Here is a 22,949-nt window from a genome sequence, read left to right as displayed (position 1 = left end):
TTTATAATTTTACCAGCCAGAGATGAAAATTAGTAACATTTTGGAGCTTAAGTTTTAGTTATTTATATACTTACCACACATATTTTGGTAAATGAATTGCATCATAGCAGATAACTTGAAAAATGAAAAATTATTTAAAAAGTAAGTTCTACCAGGTGTGGTGGCACACACTGTGATCTGCCTTCCATCCAATCAAGAGGCATAAACAGTGGACAGTATTGTCATAAATAGCACAAGGACTTCTCCAGGCCTGTCAACTCTGGCTCCAGGCAGTCTTGGTTCAGAGAGATGTGTAGTCACCAGGATAACCAAGGCATGTGGGAGCCATGGGCATGGACCAGGTTGTTAGAGAAGAGAACTGAAGGTGGAGGCTGTGGAGTTGGGAGGGAAACAGACAGAGAAGGTTGAGTCAGGGAGGCTGGGGGCAAAGAGTGCTTCAGGGATGGAGATGGATCCGCAACTGCCTTCAAGACCAGGAAGTTGACGGGCCTGGAGAAGTTCTTGTGCTATTTATGACAATACTATCCATTGTTTATGCCTCTCAATTGGATGGAAGGCAGATCACAGTGAATGATTAGAGGAGCAAGAGATAGGTCAGTAAGTGGATACTACTTTTTTTTTTTTTTTGAGTTAGGGTCTTACTCTAGCCAGGCTGACCTGGAATCCTTTGTAGTCTCAGGCTGGCCACAAACTCACAGTGATCCTACCTCTGCCTCCCTAGCGCTGGGATGAAAGGCGTGTGCCACCAACCCCTGCTTTGATACTTTTAGTCTTATATATCACATATATAAAATGCTGTCCTGATCTGATCATAGATGATAAGTGTTGACTTTTTAGTATGATGACTTCATTTCCACTGCTTTTAATATGATTTTGTAAATTGCTTTCTCCTAAAAAATAACAGGCATATTTCCTTTTCCTCCCTTCCTCATCTTTTCCATCTCCCAGGTTTTACAGATTACACACTGGCCTCCAACTTTCTTTGTAGGTGAGGGTGACCTTGAACTTTTGATTTTCATGCTTTTACTTCTAGTGCTGCGGTTACAGGCATGTACCACCACACCTTGTTAATGTGGTGCTGGATTGAACTCAGGGATTCATGCATGCTCTCCAAGCACTGGCAACTAAGCTACAGCCCCAGCCCTGCGCATTTCCTCTCATGCACTTTTTTCCTTTGTTTTTCCAGTAACATGAATAACTCTCTTCCCACTTCCATTTCTTTGAACATCTGACTAGGTCTTTATACCCTAAGTAACCAGATACCCATCTAAGCAGTTTGCATTGTCAAGGCTCTTAGTTAATAACATTTTATTCTCCTGGACTGACTTCCACCCCATTTTGGAGCTAGTTATTTTTTCTCCTGCTTCTTTGCTTTGCTTTCATCCTAGGAGTTTTTCTTCTTTCTACCATTAGTCTGTTTTCTGATGTTGTCTTACTCTGTCATGATTTTCTGCCTTCAGTTGCATCAATCCTGTCTGCAAATACTTGTTAGCATTTCAACCCTTTAAAAAAAGTTTTATTTTTATTTATTATTTGATGGGGGGGGAGATATTGATTGATTGATTGATTGATTGATTGAGAGAGAATGAATGGGCATGCCAGGGCCTCCACCCACTGCAAACAAACTCCAGATGTGCATTCCCTTGTGCATCTGGCTTATGTGGGTCCTGGGGAATCAAACCTGGGTCCTTTGGCTTTGCAGGCAAATACCTTAACTGCTAAGCCATCCCTCTAGCCCCGTTTCAACCCTTTTAAGATAGGCGCAGGTGATGTAATATGTTTGAGCTCTTAGATATCTGAAAGTACCTTTATTCTCCTGTGATATTTAATTGGTGCTTTAACTGATGGCTGGTAGAATTCATTGCAACTAATGCTCATAAATGAATAGTTTCCCCTTAATTTTTGCTTACCATAACCTGAGTGTTTAGATAGGTAGGTCAGAATCAGTACTCATTAGGACTGATTTCCTGTTGGACTTTGTGCACCTAGAGATGTTTTCATATGAGCCAGTAAAACTCTTCCCCTTTTGATAAAAATTGTCATGCCTACAGCATGATGTTGCAGTTGTTATTCTTATATCTAGACTGTGTATAAGTTTTGCTGCACTAACTATCACTTGAAGTATGTTCTTAATGGGAATGGCAGAGGAAAAATGAACTCAGTTCTGTCTTGCTCTAAAAGTTGTGATTTTTGGTTAAAAAAGTTACTAACTTATTTCTTATTTAAGAAATAAATATTTGAAGCCGGGCTTTGTGGTGCACACCTTTAATCCCAGCACTCAGGAGGGGGAGAGTCAGGAGGATCGCTGTGAGTTCGAGGCTACCCTGAGACTACATAATGAGTTCCAGGTCAGCCTGAACTAGAGTGAGACCCTACCTAGAAAACCTAAAAATGAATATTTGAAGTTATCCTTTCTTTTTATTTTTATTTCTTTTTTTTTTTTTCGAGGCAGGGTCTCACTGTAGCCCAGGCTGACCTGGAACTCACTATGTAGTCTCAGGTGGCCTTGAACTCACGGTGATCCACCTACCACTGCCTCCCGAGTGCTGGGATTAAAGGCGTGCGCCATCATGCCCTGCAAGTTGTCTTTTAAATTATAATTTGTAAAGTTTAATATAATAAATTTATAGTATATCTAAGAAAAAAAGAAAACAGTAATTATTTTAGTTAGTAAGAACAAGTAATCATTTCAATAATCTAAGGTAGTCAGATAAATATACAGAACCCCTAAAATTGAGAACCATTAACATAAGAGACAAGTAAATTTTAGGATAACTAATGGAATGCTAATTAAGCATTAGACCATCTTTTTCTTTCTTTTTTAAAAATATATTTTATTGTATTTGTTTATTTGAGGGAAAAAGAGGAAAGTATATGTGTGTGCGCTCGCGTGTGTGTGTGGGGGGGGGTTAGAGAGAGAATTGGTGCACCAGGGCCTCCAGCCTCCACAAGTAAAACTCCAGATGCATGTGCTGCCTTGTGTGGCTTATGTGGGTCCTAGGGAATCGAACCAGGGTCCTTTGGCTTTGAAGGCAAATACTTTAAACTCTAAGCCATCTCTCTAGCCCTGCCGTCTGTCTTTTTCTTTTGGAAGCTGAGTAAAAGTATCATTTTACTCTTGTGATGGCTTATTAAAATTCTTCTCACAATATATGCTTATGGATGGAGTAGATGAGATCTTTTATTTTTGTTGATGTTATTCCTGTCAGAAAGCTCCCATTTGTGCATTCCTGTGCTATACACAAGTATTGGTTGCGTACTGCAACTGCAGTTTCAGCTTCAGCTTTGCTTTGGGCCAAAGAGTGAGAATTTGTTTTAGCTGGTTCATCTGTTATACTATGCACTGTATGGGTTACCCGGTTTGTTTTCTCAAGTTCATGAGAGATTGAGTTATTACTTTCTTTTTTGAAATACGAGATAAGGTTTAGAGGACAAGGATGCAGGTTTGCATCCTGTCAGTCAACCCTTTGCGTTTCAGTTTTCTTAACTGAATAAAAGGAATGAAAATGAAAATGCAATTAGTTGGTAACATTGTGATTTCACTGGATGGTTTAGAAGCATCAGAGAATACACAATTTCCCAGTGAGGTTTCAGTGTCCCACATCTGCCTAGTGACTTCCTCCGTGAGCTTTCCTGCTCTGAAGGCCTGTCCTTGTGAAGGAATTCTTAGCCTGTGTTCCTCTTCCTCTGCAGCCCTCAGGTGTCCCGTCGCACTAGTCTCGTGAACAAATCTAAAGCTCACCTGGCATCCCTGGCTCTCATTCCTGCCCTTCTCTTGAGCTAAGCTAATCGGGTTTCTCTATGTATTTTCCTGTGAGTCACTGATTTGTGGTCACCAGGGGTGGTGGTGTTGCACTCTATGTTAACCTCAGTTCATTCCATTTCTTGCAGCAGTTGGCACAGTTACTTGTGTCTGTTTACCTCTTGAAGCAGTTTCTGTGTTTTGCTTCCAGTACCCCACACTGTCCTGAGTTCTCCCTTACGTCAGTGACTGCTCCTTCCAGCCCCCCCCACCCCGCTTCTCAGTGTTGAAGCAGTCTCGGTCATTCTCTAACTCTCCAGAAGAGCTCATTCAGGCCGTAGGTTAGTATCATTCCAAACTTCTGTCACTTTTCGCGGGCATCCTCCTGAACTCCAGACACACACCATCTTGCATACTGGAGAGCTGCCCTTGGCGGTCTACTGAGAATGTGCCCAACTGAACTCTCAGTTCCCACTCCGTCCCTCTCCACTGTGGTCAACGGTACTGTCATCATCCAGTCTCAAAAGTTGTGTGGGGACAGGATGGTCAGGATTTCAGATCATTCTTTGCTGCGTAGTAAGTTTTAGTTCAGTCTGGGTTATATGAGACCGTTTCAATAAACAACAAAATATCAAACAGAAACCAGAAGTGTGAAATCATCCTTTCTTTAAAATCCTATCACTGCTCTGTTGACAACTCCTGCCGGCGTGTGAAGCGTCTAGTGAATCATACATCTTCATACCTCTGCTGCCGCCGCCCGTCGAGACCCCACCGCAGCCTCTGCCCTCGTCCCCACCGCCACCCGCCCAGTGCTGCGCTGCGCCGGCTGCTGTGATGCCACCCCATCATACAGACAGGCTGAAATTGGCTGTGGGAGTAACTTTACACCACAGAAATAAGTCAATGCTGTTCTCCCACCCCAACTTCACTGTAAATAGTCAGCAAAAAGGGGAGGGGGAGAAAGAGAGAATGAATGGGTGTGCCAGGGCCTTCAGCCACTGTGAATGAACGCCAGACGCGTGTGCCCTCTGGTGCTCGTGTGCGACATTGAGGACTTGTATCACTTTGCATCTGGCGATGTGGGACCTGGACATTCGAATGTGTGTTCAGGCTTCACTGTCAAGTGCCTTGACTGCTAAGACATCTCTCCAGCCCTATAAGAAGTTTTCTAGGGTAAAATACAAATATTGCTTGAGTTTCTTTTCTATGTATGTAATTTTATATTGTTTATTAGCATACATGATTTACATATTTTAGCATGTTTTTGTAAGACTATTAAAAAAGAAACTTGAACCGGGCATGGAGGCAGAGTTAGGAGTCTCACTGGGAGTTTGAGGTCATCCTGAGACTCCAGAGTGAATTCCAGGTCAGCCTGGGCTAGAGTGAGACCCTACCTCAAAAACAAAAACAGAAACAAAAACAAAAACCAAAACAAAACCAACAACAACAAAAAAAGCCAGTTGTAGTGGCACACACCTTTAATCCCAGCACTTGGGAGGCAACGGTAGGAGGATTGCCATGAGTTCAAGGCCACCCTGAGATTATATAGTGAATTCCAGGTCATTGGGATACAGTGAGACCCCACCTTGAAGAACAAAACAAACAAACAAACAAAAGAAACTTAAGAGTGGAAAGTTTTTGAAGTTAATTTAAAAAGTTTGTTCATAAAACCTATATTGTGGGTTTTTCTGTTGCAAGATTAATCTGAACACTTAAAAATAATAAGGAATTCATTTTGTAGCAGTATATATACGTAGTTTAGTTTTTTTTAATTTTGGAGTGGGGGAGGTCATAATAGGTATAGTGGCAGTTATGTTAAAATTCTAATCCAATAGAGTGTGAGCAATTATGTTTTTTTCTTTTTGCTGATTTCCAGGTATAGTTTTAAAATAACAATGTCAGTATTATGATAATCAGATATTGTTAGACTATTAGTAAATTTCAAATGGAAATGTCATCTTCTTTTGTAGGGTGTATTTCCGAAATCGCTGGGTGAAGACTGTCCACCCAGTTGTGCATCAGTACTGTTTGATTTCAAGCGCACATTCCACCTTTCAGATGCCCCAGAAGGAAGATATCCTTAAACATCGAGTGGTGGTGGTTACCTTGAACACTTCCCAGTACCTCTGTCAGCTGGACCTTGAACCTGGTATGCCCACTTCAGACATAGAGGAGCGTCCTAGAGCTAGGGCATTCATTCCTTTTAGACCAGAGGTTGACAAGCTCTACTCCAGAGCCCAAATATGGCTCAATGCCTGTTTCTTTCAGTAAAGTTTTACTGGATGGAACATAGCCACCCAGGTCCATTTCATTGCTTATGTCTTCTCTATGGCTGCCTTTGCTGCCAAACTGAGGGTAGTAATTGCAGCAGAATGCGTGCTGTGTGGCCCTTGACTAAAAAACACTGACCCATCCCACAATAGACAGTTTTATGACTGATTTTTCATTTGTTCCCTGATTGGCCTGGTGGTAAGTATTTATGGTCATGTAAGGAATTCAGAGTTGGGCAGTTTTGTTGTTGTTGTTGTTGTTTACAGTTTCCTCTGGTTTTTCTCTTAAATTGCTTTTGCATCATATTATGTACACACAACTGTTTATGACATACTATTGAGATTATTACATCTGTGTGCTTGGAGCTGTGTAAAGTCAGTCTAATTTTATTCTGCTATAGGTACTTTTGTGTTTTTAAGACAAGACCTCAATTTGTGGTTTAGCTTTGCACTGAATTTCACAGTAATCCTCCTGCCTCAGCCTCCTGAGGGCTGAGATTATAGATGTCTGCCACTACACCCAGCTCAGTTTAATTTTATATGAGTGTACAAGATGGTAAGTTACTCAGATGATTATCACTGTATGTATGTATGTATTTATTCATTTATGTTTTTCGTGATGGGGTCTTATTCTAGCACAGGCTGATCTGGAATTCACTATGTAGTCTCAGGGTGGCTTCAAACTCATGGCGATCCTCCTACCTCTGCCTCCTGAGTTCTGAGATTAAAGATGTGCCAACATTCCTGGATTTTTTTTAAAATTTATTTACTTATTTTGTGAGAGAGAGGCAGAGAGAAAGAGAACGTGCATGCGTACGCACACCTGATCCTCCTTACTACTATAAGCAAACTCCAGATGCACATTCCACCCTGTGAATCTGGCTTGCGTGGGTCCTGGGGATTTGAACCTGGGTCCTTTGGCTTTGCAGGCAGATGCCTTAGCTGCTAGGCCATCTCTCCAGCCCTTGCTTACTTTTACTTTATTTTATTTTATTTTTTATTTATTTATTTATTTATTTATTTTGGTTTTTCGAGGTAGGGTTTCACTGTAGCCCAGGGTGACCTCAGATTCACAGTGATCCTCTACCTCTGCCTCCCAAGTGCTGGGATTAAAGGCGTGCACTACCATGCTTGGCTACTTTTATATGTGTGTGTGTGTGTGTGTGTGTGTGTGTGTGTGTGTGTGTGTTTGCAAGCAGAATACTAGAGAGTATATGGGCATGCTAGGGCCTCTTGCTATTGCAAATGAACTCCAGACACATGCTCCACTTTGTGCATCTGGCTTTACATGGGTCCTGGGGAATTGAGTCTGGGCTGGCAGGCTTTGCAAGCAAGTGCTTTTACCCACTGAGCCATCTCTGCAGCCTTATGATTTTACCTCTAAAACAGGTGCTATAGAAGGATTCTCATCTGTTAATTGTGTTACTGTAATTACTAATATTGCAGTTGGGATTGTCACCAGATCAAGTGAGATTTTTTTGAGTCACTGGAAGTTAGAGCCTGTAGTTCTGGCATCTGGCCCATGGTGTAGACACCTGGAGGCCCTTGATAAACTGATCTGAATGGATGGTGGCCACCCTGATTTTTTTTTTTTTTTTTTCATTGAGGCTAGATTTAATTTTAGAAAGCTTTCAAAATCTTTCTGGGATATGTCTGATGAGAAAAGTAGGTGATGAAACTGGGCAGTACCACTGTAGGTTGAAAATGGAGGAGAGTTATTCTTCTCAGGCAGCTCTTGGCTGGCTGGTGGGCACATTTAACAAAAGCAGACTTCAGAACATTTTGAACAGTGGTAGCATCATTGGAATGAGTTAAATTTCACCCCAAGTGGTTTCTTTGACTGGGGCAACACTTACTTGACATGTAAGTTGTGGTATGTTTATTTAGTAGAGAGTCTCATTACTTTTTGACTATGTTCTGCATATCGGCCATGTACACTTTATAAAAGCTTAGACCTAATAAGCAGGGTCATTTTGTGAAAAAGAGTAAAGAATGGCTTTGAAGAGCTGCAGTGTAAAGGCATCTTTACTGAAAGTCAACTAGGTCTCTTGTTTTGGATATTTAGATCTTTTAAAAGTATTTTAAATATTTTATATTTATGTTTATTTATTTATTTGTCAGAGAAAATGAATGAATGAATGAATATGGGCGCACCAAGGCCTCCAGCCACTGCAAATGAACTCCAGATGCATGCACCCTCTTGTGCATCTTGCTAACGTGGGTCCTGGGAAATTGAATCTGGGTCCTTTGGCTTTGCAGGCAAATGCTTTAACCATGAAGCCATCCCTCCAGCCCTGGATATTTAGATTTTATTTCACTTAGTTACTCCTAGCAACCATATGGCAGGTTATTTTACAGAACTAAGAGATCTAAGGCGCAAGCTTAATCTGTTTGATTAATTCAAGTTGCCTTTTCTACCTTAAGGAATAGTTAACAATGTCATTATTCTATGTGGCTCCTGATAGAAGTCTAGCTCTATTAAATTAAAATGGTATCTAAGGAAAACAGATTTTTTCCCATAAGGCTCAGTTTTTCCAGTTTTATTCCATGTTTATATAGTCATCTTTCTTAATCCTTTAGAACAAAAGCACTCGCCGATCCCAGCAGGCAGACACATACACAGGTGCCCCTCATTGGCATAGATGACAGTCATATTTGTGCCATTGCTCATAGCCATTTGTTGAATGGGTTATTGATAGTCATTACTGCCATCCAGGAAGGTGTAGGAAGTTCCCAACTTAAGCAGCCACCTTAGAAAATTTTATGCACAAATTGTTTGGTGCTCTTGATATTCATGGAAGTAGGGCTAGCAGGTACGTTTAGGGTCCTGAGCCACCCGAGCGTGTTCTGAAGTCTGTTCTGTTCTGGTGAGGACTACTTTATGTCTTCTGCCGTGCTGTGTAAAACAGGACCCTCATTCCCTAGCAGGGGTGTTGGGAGGGGGGTTTTCCCTTCAAGTCAACAAAAAGATTTTGCCTCTTTTCTCCCTCTTAGAGCCAGAGAGGACATTTCCTTTCTTCCTGCGCACACAGCCCTGTGCCCAAGACATGGGATGCTTTCTGCCCTAGGGCTTTTAATCTGGGGAGCATTTGATAATGGACACTTGCCCTCCTTCCCCCCAGGTAGTGTCTCACTCTAGTCCAGGCTAACCTGGAATTCACATGTAGTCTTAGGGGAGGCCTCGAACTCCTCCTTCCTCTCCCTCCCCAGTGCTGGGATTAAAGACATGTGCCACCATGCCCTCCTTGTTGTATTTTTTTTTTTTTCTTTTCACAATTTTTATTAACATTTTCCATGATACCTCCCTCCTCCCCCGACTTGTTTTTTTTTTTTTTTTTTTTTTTTTTTGCTTATTTTGCAATGCAGTTTTGCTGTGTTGCCCAAGCTGGTCTTGTACTCAGCTGATACTGCAGTTTCTCCTTTCCAGGTAAGGTAGCTGGGGCAACACAGTGGCTCATGATGATGTTTCTGTCTACCCTGTGCTTTCTGTTACTACGTTAGAGCAGATCCTTCTACATAAACAAAATGTTTGTCTTGTACAACAGTCTGCCCTGTGCCTCTGCAGCAACTTCACACCTCTGTTCACTTGCATCGTTTGACTGCACCATCATCCCTTGCTTAATTAGTATTGTCTTATTCATTGTGGTCCTAGGAGCAGTAAGCTGTACCATATGTATTGGTGGCATGGGGATGAGAAAATGGCTTAGTCAATAAAGTGCTTGCCACATATGCATAGGACCTGAGTTCAGATCTGCAGCATGCACTAAAAGTCAGGCACAGTAGCACATCCTGTGATCCCAACCTGGGAGGCAGAGACAGGAAGGTCCTTGGGGCTTGCTGGCTAGTCATGCTAGCTAAATTGGTGAGCTGTAGGTTCAGTGAGAGACCATATCTCAAAAAACACAGTGCAGGGCTGGAGAGATGGCTTAGCGGTTAAGTCACTTGACTGCAAAGCCGAAGGACCTCCATTCAAGTCCTCAGGACCCACCTAAGCCAGATGTACAAGGTGGTGCATGCATCTGAAGTTCGTTTGCAATAGCTGGAAGCCCTGGCGCAACCATTCTCTCCCTCCCTCCCTTCCTCCCTCCCTCTCTCCCTCCCTTCCTCCCTCCCTCTCTCCCCCTCTCACACACATACACACTCACTCTGCCTTTTCTCTCTCTCAAATAAATAAAAGATATATATATATATATATATATATATGAGACAAGGTGGAGAGCTGGAGAGATTACTTAGTTAAGTTAAGCCACTTGCCTGTGAAGCCTCAGGACCCAGGTCAATTCCCCAGTACCCATGTAAGCCAGATACATAAGAGGGCTTTTGTCTGGAGTTTATTTACAGTGCCTAATGGCCCTGGCACACCCATTCCCCCATAAATAAATGAATAAACTATTTAAAAAATAAGGTAGAGAGTGATTGAGGAAGATATCTCACATTGACCTCTGGCCTCCACACGCATGCATGCATGCACAGCACACATATGCACAAAAAATTAATGGTATGATCTATATGTGGTATTTATCAGATCCGTGATTCTGGAACTAAAGATATACACATATATATTAGAGTAGTTGTGTAGCAGGCTCTGTATGCCATGTACATTTTTGTAAGTATACTCTGTGATGTTTATGTAATGAAAAAATTACTTAATGTCACATTTCTTGGAATCTATTTCTCTCATAAAGTGAAACATGGCTATGTATACAAAATTATCCTAAACAGGGCTGGAGAGATGGCTTAGTGGTTAAGTGCTTGCCTGCGAAGCCTAAGGATCCTGGTTCGAGGCTCGATTCCCCAGGTCCCACGTTAGCCAGATAGACAAGGGGCCGCACGTGTCTGGAGTTCGTTTGCAGTGGCTGGAGGCCCTGGCGCGCCCACTCTCTCTCTTCTCTCCCTATCTGCTTCTTTCTCTCTCTGTCACTATCAAATAAATAAATAAAAATAAACAAAAAAACAAAAAAACCAAAATTATCCTAAACAACCATACTAGTATGTTTGCTAATAAGATGTCCTTTGTTTTTAGTCCAAGTTAGGTATATTAGATATTGAATATGACTTTCTCTAATGTCTGGTATACATGCTTAGAGTAAAGCTACTTGTGAACTACCATTATTAATATTGTTTTGCCAAATAAATAGTGAAAGAACTTTGGACTGTCAAAGTTTAGCTCTTCTTTTTGTCAAAAACTTCTATCTTGTACTTTAAAAATCTTTTCTGTCTATACTGATTTACCCATTAGTCTTTGAGTTGTTAGCATCAGATGTGTTTGCCTATCTATTATTGGGTTAGGTTTTTTTGTTTTGCTTTGAGGTAGAGTCTCACTCTATCCCAAGCTGACCTGGAATTCATTATGCAATCTTAGGCTGGCCTCAAACTCACAGCGATCCTCCTACCTCTCCTGCCTCCCCAGTGCTGGGATTAAAGGTGTGCACCACCATGCCTGGCTAGTTACTGGTTTTAATTTCTGCCTTTTAAATTGTGATTTAAATAGTTCCTCGTGTAGACTGAGAATTAACAAACTAAATATTTTCTCTAGCAGAATAGAAAATAATGAATGGAGTTTGTCAATAAAAAGTTTAAAAAAAAAGAATAGAAAACAACTGCTTCTGCCTTTATGGCCATTGTAATCTGCTTGACTGGGCTTGCCTTGTGCTTTGTAGGGCTTTTCACACACATTCTGTTGGATGAAGCTGCTCAGGCCATGGAGTGTGAAACCATCATGCCTCTAGCCTTAGCAAGTAGAACCACGCGCATTGTTCTGGCTGGTGATCACATGCAGGTCAGTGTCCTCCTAGTCATTGTCTGGAAAGTAACTTTAATTATACGTTGATGTTCAGTGTCTGTTCTCTGAGTTGTACAGCTGCTACCAGAACAGGAGCGTGCACATGGGGCTCCCATCTGACTAGATTTGGCCATTCCTCCTAAAGGAAAACAGGAAAAGAGCCTTTAGCTTAGTGAGACCACAATGGGAAGGCAGGTCTCAGGGCTACCTTTGGGGTGTCAGTAGCAGCCTTGAGATTATGAAGAGGAGAAACAAAGGCAAGAGTTGAGGGGGCTTAGAGGAGGTGCTCATAAGACCCCACTCCCCTGAGGTTTTATAGGCAATTAATGATGGTTAGGGGAGACAGACATTTCATTTAGTGGAGTAGCCTCATGTAAATAGCCCTCACCCATGCTTACAGAGGCAATGCTAATGAAATTCAGTTCGTCACCGAAACTACAAAACACGAAAGTAGAAGGTGGGCTAGCTGGGTAAAGGGCAGGAAACCCGTGGGAATTGGAGGGGGATAAGAGCGGGCAATGGGGGTTGAAAATGAACAAATTGCATCATGTACATGTATGAAGGTGTCATCATGAAACTTGTTAAGCATAATTAATATATGTAATTTAAAAATCAGAAAGAGTTGAAGGATTTGCAAGGTACAGTTTTCCTAGTGTTGAGGAAATTGCCCCCTGCACAGGGCAGCACAGGATTTCTCAGGGTTTGTTTCTGTTAGTCCTGTGTCCTAGGATTGAAGATAAACTGAAGGAAAGAGCACCTTTGGGAAGGGTGTGTCAGAGAGGAAAATGGAGTCAGGTTAATAACTGATAACCTTCACTGTGAAATTATGCCTGCATTTTAAATACTTCCAGTATTTCTTGAAGAATGGTGAAAATATTGATATTTCTGTGGAAAAATGTCTGTTCTACTAATTTTTTTGTTTGGATAGATAATTTGGATTGAATGAAAATCTTACCCATATTAGTATTTTTTTATTACTCCTTAATTCATTTTTTTCTTTTTTCATAATCATTTTTTAATATTTTATTTATTGAGAGAGAGAAAGGAGAGAGAGAGCCACAGAGAGAGAACACATCCCAACGCCTCTGGCCACTGCAAGCAAACTCCAGATGGTGCACCACTATATACATCTGTCTTATGTAGGTTCTGGGGAGTCGAACCTGGCCCCTTAAGCTTTATTGGCAAGTACCTTAGCTGCTGAGCCATCTCTCCAACCTTAAACTCATTTCTTTATTTTTTTTTTTTAAAGGTAGGATTTCACTTTAGCCCAGGTTGACCTGGAATTCACTATGGAGTCTCAGGGTGGCCTTAAACTCACAACGATCCTCCTGCCTCTGCCTCCCGAGTGCTGGGATTAAATGCGTGGGCCACCACGCCAGGCTTCTAAATTCATTTCTTAATAGTAGGAATATTAGAAGTGTGTGTGTGGGGGGGGGGGGGGAGTGATGCTGGGACTGAACCAGGGTCCCACTTACTCAAGGCACCTGCTGAGCCACACTTGTAATTCACTTACTTGTCTTTATAAAGTGAAATTTAAATTTTCTTTTCTATGGTTCTATAATTCCTGTCTCTAGTCTGTTTCATGAAGGGTCAGAGTTTTTTTCATATCATAAGAAACAAAGAGTGTATAAAAATACAGTCAAATTTTCAAAGAGTATGTCAGATTTTATGTTATTTGAGTACTTTTATATAAAAAAGAGAATCAGTTTTCTATTAAGATACCTGTTTTACAAAGAGCAATTTGGAGTCTTTCTCTCCTTGCCACAGTTGATTAAGAGTGCACCTACATAGTATTACAGCTGCCAAGACATGCAGGCAAGAAGTGAATATAGAAGAACAAATTCTGGGTTTGTTCCTTTGCCTTAAGTAGCCCCTCTCCCCCCTCTTTCTTTCTTTTCTCTCTCTCTCTCTTTTTTTTTTTTTTTTTTGTTTTGTTTTTCGAGGTAGGGTCTCACTCTGGCTCAGGCTGACCTGGAATTCACTATGTAGTCTCAGGGTGGCCTTGAACTCTCAACAGTCCTCCTACTTCTGCCTCCCGAGTGCTGGGATTAAAGGGATGTGCCACCACACCCAGCTAGACTATACTTTTAACTGCTTAAAAAATGAGAGAGAGCCGGGCGTGGTGGCGCATGCCTTTAATCCCAGCACTCGGGAGGCAGAGGTAGGAGGATCTCTGAGAGTTCAAGGCTACCCTGAGACTACATAGTGAATTCTAGGTCAGCCTGAGCCAGAGTGAGACCCTACCTTGCAAAACAAGAAAAACAAAAAACAGAAAAACAAACAAAAAAAGTATAGTCTAGAATGGCTCCTTCTTTATGCTTTATGAGTTCAAGAGGATTTTAGAAAGATGTGTATGTGTGCGTGCGTGCCACAGCCTGTGTGGAGATCAGAGGACAACTCGAAGGTGTGTGCTTCACCTGCTTTGAGACAGGGACTTTTGCCCCTGCAGATGAACTGCCAGACTGAAAGGGAACGTCGGCCTAGCTGGCCTGCAAGCTTTGCATTCTTCGGGCTTCACTTCCCATTGTCATAAGCACCCTGGGATCATGGATGCATGCACCACTTTGCCTTTGGCTTTTAATGGGTGCTGGGGAATTGAGTCCAGGCCAGTATGCTTTGCAAAGAAGTGCCTTTAACCATTGAGCAATCTCCTTAGCCCAAGAGGGTTGTTAAAATTACTTATTATATTTCTTACATTTTAATATTATCTATTCTCAGCAGGTTTGTTACATACCCCTTATTTCTAATTTTTTTTCGTGTATTTGTTTTTCCTCCTTTTTTTTTTTTTTTTTTCTTCTTTTTTCTGAGGTAGGGTCTCAACGCCAGCTCAGGCTGATCTGGATTTCACTGTGTAGTCTCAGGGTGGCCTCAGACTCTCAGCAATCCTCCTATCTCTGCCTCCTGAGTGCTGGGATTAAAGGTGTGTGTCACCATGCCTGGCTTACTCCTTTTTAATCTTTAGGATAGCACAGAATTAATGGGTCCCATTGTGGCAAAAATCTTGTCAATTATTAAAAACAACTTTTAGGACTGGGGAGATGTCAGTGGATAAAGCACTATTGTTTAAGCATGAGAATCTGATTTTGGATCCCCAGAAACTATAAAAGTAGGGATGTGGTATGTGCCTACAATTCCAGGGCTAGGGATGTAGAGACCAGGGCTTCCTCAGGGCATGCTGGCTAGCTCGTACCCCTGAATTGGGGAGCTCTAGGTTCATTGTGAGACCCTGTCTGAAAAAAATAAGACTGAGAGCAACTAAGGAAAATACCCAGTGTCGATTCTGTCCTCCACACACATGCACAGTAACAGACCCATATACATACACACATGCATACACACATGCATGTATACATGCATACACACATGCATGTATGCATGCATTACACATGGAAGGCAGCCATACTCACCACTATACCACCAACGCTCTGCTACATACACATGGAAAAATAATTTTTTAATCACAGTCTATATGTCCTGTGAGCTGATACCATTTATTTAAATTTTATTTATTTATTTACAAGGAGAGAGGGTGAGAGAATGAGATGGGGGTGGTGGTGGAATGGGCTTGCCAGGGCCTCCTGTCAAGGCAGACAAACTCCAGGTGTTTGTATCACTCTGCATGGCTCCACATGGGCACTGGGGAATCAAATACAAGTTGTCGGGCTTTGTAGGCAAGTACCCTTAACCACTGAGCAATCTCTGCAGCCCCCTATGAGCTAATTTTAATTGTTTGATCGAAATAGGATCTTGTTATGTAGCCCAGGCTGTTTCAAACTCTAGATTCTTCTACTACCTTGGGCTTCTCTGCTGGTATTACAGGCATTTACCACCATATCCAGTCTGAGTTCATTGTTTTAGACAATTGATTGATTTTGGTGAAATAACTGATTTCCTTAGCAGTGCAGTGGGTTGTATTCTTGAAGTCACTAAAGTGACTTATGTCCGAGAAGCCTTTTGTAAACCTCTGTGTAGAAAGTTTAGATTAGGATTGATATGCTGCAGTGAAAAGTTAGGAATTTTAGGCTGGAGAGATAGCTCAGAGGTTAAAGTCCTTGCTTGCAAAGCTTGCCAACCAGGGTTCAATTCCCTAGTACCCACATAAAGCCAGGTACACAAAGTGCATGTGCCTGGAGTTTGTTTTCAGTGGCAAGAGGCCCTGACATGGTCATTTTTCTCAATGTGTTCTCCCTCTCCCTCTGTCCCCCCCTCCTCCCCCACCCCCCCTTTCTCTTTCTGATTGAAAAGGACATAAAAAAAGTTAGGACTTTTAGTTGAGTTCCTTATAGTAGTAAAATGGTTAAAAGAAAATATTAGTGATTTTTGTTTGTTGCAGCATTTAGCATATGTTAAGTGCTTGAGAAATTCTAACATAGTAGAGTTTTAAATAAATAGGTAAAAACAGTTTGTATATTTAGTTAAATTTTCTTTGTGTGTTTATCTGTTACAGCTCAGTCCTTTTGTTTACAGCGAGTTTGCCAGGGAGAGAAACCTTCATGTTTCACTACTTGATCGACTTTATGAGCATTACCCTGCCGAGTTTCCATGTAGAATCCTGCTGTGTGAAAACTACCGCTCCCATGAAGCTATCATCAAGTAGGTGTGAGCTGCCCCCTCTCACTTATACTTCTTTGTAAGCCTGCAGGAGGGAACCCAGATCAGCATGTGACCAGGGACAGTTTATTACCAATAGATAATATGGCATCTTCAGTATTGGAAGTTAATGATTAATTTTAAAAGAAGTAAAACTGATGGAGGGAGAAAAACTGTGACAGTGAAGTTTTTAAAGAGTCCTATTAAATTTAATATGCATGTGTAAAAGGGAACATTTCCTGAGTGACAGCTCAGTGACTTGTTACAGCCTGGATAGTCATGTAATCAGCATCATGTGATGAAACATTGCCAGCTAGAAGCCCCTTTGTGATCTTTTCTAGTCACCACCCCTACCCTAACCTTTTAAAAGCTCAGTATAATTTAATAATATTTATTATGTTATTCATTCAGAAACTGTTTTTAGGTGTTTCTGAGAGCAGTTGCACAGTTGCATTGATAAAACTTTATCAGTATCTTAAAATGCAGTTCCTTTCAGTGTTGCCAGTCACTTTCTATAGTTAGCGGTCCATCAAGTACTAGCAGAGTGAGTGTATGTAGTCATGTACATCTTTTTAGTGGCCACAGATCTATGGTAGAGCTAGGCAGCGTTTAATGACGGTACATTCTGAGAATGGTATCATGAGAAGTTTGTTGTTGTGGGCTGGGGAGATGGCTCAGTCAGTCAAGTGCTTGCTCTGCCAACATGAGGACCCAAGCACCCATGCATAAGCTGGGCACCATGTGTGTCCTTGAAATCTCAGCACTGGGGAAGTGGAGACAGGAGGATGCCTTAGACTTGCTGGCTAGCTAGACTAGTCAGATCAAGTGAGGCCCAGGTTCAATGAGAGACCCTGTCTCAAAAAATAAGGTGACAAGTGATTGAGGAAGACAGCAAATGCCAATCTTTGGCTTCCACGCATGTATACATTCATGCACATGGCACCTATGCACAAGTGTCCACACATGCCACCTATACAGTGTTTTTTTTTGGTCATTGTTGTATTATATAGTGTTCTTCATTAACATAAATGGTAGAGGTCACTCACCTAACTTGGTCTCCTGGTGCATTCAAGAGATGTGGTAAATATGAGATGCTTGAGACTGCTGCTCGTAGGGCCGGCCGGCTGCTTTCCAGTGAGCTAGTAAGTGGACGAACACGCTCTAAGTAATGATAAGATGTAGTAACTGCACAAGTGCACACTTAATCACTTATTGTCAAGTGTGCTCCACGTTCCATTACTATGTTGCTGTGCTTTCATACCAAGGTTTGCTTATGCCAGCATCACCATGGCATATGGGTACTGCCTTATGATGCAATGATGGCTGTACTAAGAACTTCTCAAGTCCATTACTACCATTGTTGACTAAAGAGTTGTCAGGTGGTACATGCCTGAACAGTATGAACATAAAAAGAAAGTACTTAGTAGAGTTCTCCTTTAGAGCAAATGTCTCAGCTTGTTAAATCAGCATCATTTATTTCTATATTCTGGTTTCATATTTATCAAAATTAATTCATTTAACAATGGCATTCCAAGAACTTAGTATCATTGCTGTTATTATTTGTGGGAAGTTATTGGCACCATGAGAAATCAGTGCTTGAACAAAAAATTGTGGACATGAAGCAGTATTAGAATTGATAGGTGTTTTGTGTGTTTGTATGGGTGAAATTAATTTTTTTTTTTTTTTTTTTGGTTTTTTGAGGTAGGGTCTCACTCTGGCCCAGGCTGACCAATTAAAAAAAAAAAATAATTTATTTATTGGTGAGAGAGAATGGGTGTGCCAGCGCCTACAGCCACTGCATATGAACTCCAGACACATGTGCCCCCTTGTGCATCTGGCTTATGTAGGTCCTGGGGAATGGAACCCGGGTCATTAGGCTTCACAGGCAAATGCTGCAAGCGGTAAGCCATTTCCCCAGCCCTCTGGGTGAACTTAATTTTCATGGTGACTTCGTCTCTTCTTCCTCTGCAGTTACACCTCTGAGCTGTTCTATGAAGGTAAGCTGATGGCCAGCGGGAAGCAGCCGGCACACAAGGATTTCTACCCACTGACGTTTTTTACAGCACGAGGGGAAGATGTCCAAGAAAAAAATAGCACAGCTTTTTATAATAACGCAGAGGTATCTAGTTCATTTTACATATTATTGTCATTTTCTTAGTCAGATGGTCTGGTTTTATTGAGTGTTCATTTAAATTTAAGATTAATAGCTGGCGTGGTGGTGCATGCCTTTAATCCTAGCACTTGGAGGTTGAAGTAGGAAGATGGTCATGACTTGAAGGCCACCCTGAGACTGTGTAGTGAATTCCAGGTTAGCCTGGGCTAGTGCAAGACCCTGCCTCAAAAAACAAAAACAAAACAAATCTGTGTTGATTCCATTTACATGAAAATTACGTAAAATTTAATCTTCCCCATACATTGCCTTATTAAAATGAATCTCCTATGGAAACAGAAATTTTGATTTACTTTTTATCTTAATGATAAAAAGCAGAACACACAGTTTCATTAAAAAAAGAAAAATCCAGGGCTGGAGAAATGGCTTAGCAATTAAGGTACCTTACCTGCAAAGCCAAAGGACACAAGTTCGACTTCCAGTACCCATGTAAGCTAGATGCAAAAGGTAGTGCATATATCTGGAGTTTGTTTGCAGTGGGTTTGTTTTCAGTGGCTAGAGGCCACTTTAGAGCCACCATGTGTCCCAGATGGTGATGCTGCTGGACACAGGGACCAGGTCAAACTGTCAGCATGAAGCAGGGTGTGGTGACATATGCCTTGGGAGGCAGAGGGTTTCTGTGAGCTGGAGGCTAGTTTGGGCCTACATAGTGAATTTCAAGTCAACCTGGGCTGGAGCGAGACCCTACTATGAAAACAACAACAAAGAAGGGAGGGAGGGAGGGAATGAAAGAAAGAGGAGAGAAAAGAGAAAGAGATAGCGAGAGTGGAAGGTGGCAGTGACCCCTTCAGCAGCCAGGAGCCCCAAGGATGAGATGGTAGCTGCTGGGAAGGGCTTGCAGCCTGAAGGAAGCCAGAGTGCGTGGCTGTTCTTAGGGAGTAGTTTTTGCTTTCTCATATTTCACTCATTTTTTTCATGAAGAAATGGCTTCTATTGTATTACAGGAATTATTATTTCCCTTTAAAATTAAGTGATCATAGTTAGAATTCATTACACTTAGCAAGTAGAAGCAGGAGGATCATAAACTCCAGACTACTGTAGGCTACATAGTGAGATCCTATTTAGTTTTTACACGTGTCTTCTATAGACAGTGTATCAATGGGTCTGTTTGTTTAGATTTAGTCTGAAAGCCTCGGTCCCTTGGATTGTCAATCAATTTATTTAATGTTACTATTTGTAAAAGTTTACCTCTGGTTTTTGTTTTTCTTTTATATCTTATGTTGTGTTTTTTCTTGCCTGCCTCTATTTCTACTTTACTACCCATTTTTATACTAAATGCATATTTTATAGTGTCACATCCTCATTCCTTTAATTATCTTAAATATGTATTTGTGGTGTCTGTAGAGCATATGAGACATAACATTTTGTAATATATTTCATATGGTTGCTAACTTAATGTCTGTGCCATGTGAAAAGTTTACTCCTGCATAGCTCTGTGCCTTCTTTGTGTTGTTATATATATTTTATGATAATAATGCACTGTTACAATTGTTACTTGTATAACTTTAAACAATATAGAAACCCAAGAGGAGGAAAGGGGCAAGAGCATGTCTGCAGTTTACTATGTAGACAACCCTTTCTTTTGGGTGAGGAGGTATTGCTGGGGCTCAAAACCAGGGCCTTGTGTGTGTTGGGCAAGTACATGCTCTACTGTTGAGCTCCATCCTTCCCCATACTGGTATTGCCGCTCTTATTTCATATTTATGACTCTGCTCCCTTCTCACACTGGCATCATTCCCATCTCCCTGTGGTTTGTTGTACGTAGTGCATTTCTGTGTGTTGTAGCCTGATGGTTCATGTTGTTGCTCTCTCGGTTCAGAGGAGAAAAGAGAAGAAATACGCTTCGATTCCACCTTATGCCATTACTCACACAGTTGCATTCTTAACAACTCTCTATGGATATGGATTGCTATTTGTTGATACTTTCAGCTTAAAGTACTTGATTTAGTATTTCTGGTATAGTGAGTCTCTTAGTGAAGAAATCTCGGGTTTTTTTTTTTTTTAATTTTTATGAGCATTTTCCATGATTATAAAAAAATCCCATGGTAATTCTCCCCCCCCCCCCCACTTTCCCCTTTGAAATTCCATTCTCCATCATATTCCCTCCCCATCTCAATCAGTGTCGGGTTTTGTTCAGTTGGGAATGTCTTTATCTTGCTTTCATTTGTGAAAGGTCTTGTTGAATATGAGATCATTGGTCTGGTTCTTTTATCCCACTGAACTATGTCTTCTCCCTGCTTTCTAGCCTCCATTATTTTTGATGAGAATTCATATGTATATCTTTTTTTTTTTTTTTTTTTTTTTGGTTTTCAAGGTAGGGTCTCACTCTGGCTCAGGCTGACCTGGAATTAACTATGTAGTCTCAGGGTAGCCTTGAACTCATGGCAATCCTCCTACCTCTGTCTCCTGAGTGCTGGGATTAAAGGCGTGCACCACCATGCCCAGCTCATATGTATATCTTATTGGAATCTATAAGTTCTGGGATTTTTCTCTTGCCGTTTTCAATATTTTTTGTCTTTGACGGTGAACATTTTGACTGTGATATGTCTGCTTGTGTGTCTGAGTGTTTTCATCTTCCTTCAAGCTCATTGGGCAGGAGTGTTTTCTTATCACGTATGGAATTTTTTAGCCATTGTATCCTTGGACACTTTTATTAGCCTCTACCAATGGTATAGGGTAATGAATTTTGTAAATGATGTGAAACATACATGCAGTGCTTTTGGCTCATAGACACCCCTCTGATGCCTTTTCTCTCTCCTGCCTCTTTCTCCCGTTCCCCTTCTGTATGCTCATCCATGGTAGTCTTCCATCTCCATGTCCTTTTTTCCCTCCTCCTAAATCTCCATTTCCACCCATTTTCCTGTTTTAAAAAGCCCATAATTTTGTCTTGCTTTATGACTGGCTGAATAAACATCACTGTGTGCACATATCATATCTTCTTTATCCATTCATCCATTGATGAATATCTGTTTTGAGTCCATAGATTGGCCTTTGCAAAAACTTCACTGATAAACATAGGTATCTGTATAGAAAGCTGACTTTGATTCTCTTGGGGTTATCCCCAGAAATGGTAAAACTGGATCATATTTTTAATGTTGATTTTCTTTATATATATATGGCTTTTTCCTTTATTTTTTATTGGTAACTTCCATGATTACAGACAATAAACCATGGTGCTGTGGCCATGCCCATGTTTAGCATCTGTCCAAAGCCCTGAAGTAGCTTCTTTAGCTCAGGGAGCTGAGGGAGATGAAAGTTAGCTGCTGGAACTGTTCTGGAAGACCTCCGAGCTCCAGAGTGGGAGCTCTCTCCAGCCTCCCACTGTTCTCACTTAGAGCTTGAATACCCCAGCTCCACCATGCTTACAGAGTCTGTAGATTTTGTTAAATAAACGCTCTCCCAATCTCCAGAGTCTTGCTATATTTGACCAGCCTAAACAGATCTCTCTGGGGGAGAGGTTTCATTTGACTGGTTTTATTCCTCCTAAAATATAAATGTGTGAGTAGAGGGGTGAAGTAGAGCAGTGGTTATGTTGTTGCTGAGTGGTTATGAACTCTGTTGGGCTTACAGCAGAGGTGTCTCCCTCATTTCATTTACCCGTAAATGGCCTTAAGAATAATGACAGGTTTTTCTCATTCTTTATTGCCAGACTCAGCCCCACCCTTATTGTTCTTTATAGTCAGTCCTTCATTTCTCTCTATTATGCCTTCTCACTTTTTCAGATTGTATGATCTTTATCTTTGTGTTTGCTCTTCAGAGTCAGTACATTTGATGCATGCACTTTTTTTTTTTTTTTTTTTTTTTTTTTTTTGGTTTTTTGAGGTCTCACACTGGTCCAGGCTGACCTGGAATTAACTATGCAGTCTCAGGGTGGTCTCGAACTCATGGTGATCCTCCTACCTCTGCCTCCTGAGTGCTGGGATTAAAGGCGTGCACCACCATGCTTGGCTTGAGGCACTTGTTACAGTAGAACAATAGAGCGACTGTAGACTTTATCCCTGTTCCTTATTAACTTTGTACCTAAAGGCACTGGGCATTGTGGCGTTGCCTTTAATTCCAATACTTATGAGGCAGAGGAATAAGGATTGCCTTGAATTCTAGGTCACCTTAAGAGTACATAATGTATTCTAGGCCAGCCTGAACTGGAACGAGACCTTACCTTAACACCCCCCCCAAAAAAAAATGTATCTAAAAACAGAAACTGATTTCCTAGCTAGTAACCCTCAAGGCCTTGAGAAGAAAACGTGCCTTTTTTGTATGTGTGTGTGGGAGTTCTTTCGTGGTAGGGTCTCATTCTAGTCCAGGCTGACCTGGAATTCACCATGTAGTCATGCAGTTTCAGGGTGGCCTCGAACACACTGTGATCCTTCTACCTCCGCTTCCTGAGTGCTGGGA

At 41.3% G+C, this 22,949-nt stretch overlaps 1 protein-coding gene across 5 annotated transcripts in view; it reads left to right on the top strand.

The window, feature by feature from the left end:
• Positions 1-22,949, top strand: part of Helz (helicase with zinc finger) — a 181,032-nt gene that overhangs the window by 97,939 nt on the left and 60,144 nt on the right. For all 5 annotated transcript variants that reach the window (XM_045159247.1, XM_045159244.1, XM_045159245.1 and 2 more), the window contains 4 exons: positions 5,713-5,891; positions 11,673-11,791; positions 16,242-16,387; positions 18,356-18,503. In XM_045159247.1, the coding sequence (XP_045015182.1) occupies positions 5,713-5,891; positions 11,673-11,791; positions 16,242-16,387; positions 18,356-18,503 (592 nt within the window). The remainder of the gene's footprint in view (positions 1-5,712; positions 5,892-11,672; positions 11,792-16,241; positions 16,388-18,355; positions 18,504-22,949) is intronic.

The sequence above is a fragment of the Jaculus jaculus genome, chromosome 9 (genome assembly GCF_020740685.1).
Source record: "Jaculus jaculus isolate mJacJac1 chromosome 9, mJacJac1.mat.Y.cur, whole genome shotgun sequence".
In the NCBI taxonomy this organism is placed as follows: Eukaryota; Metazoa; Chordata; class Mammalia; order Rodentia; family Dipodidae; genus Jaculus; species Jaculus jaculus.
Note: the sequence above shows the minus strand (reverse complement) of the source record. Positions and strands in the feature narration are given on the sequence as shown.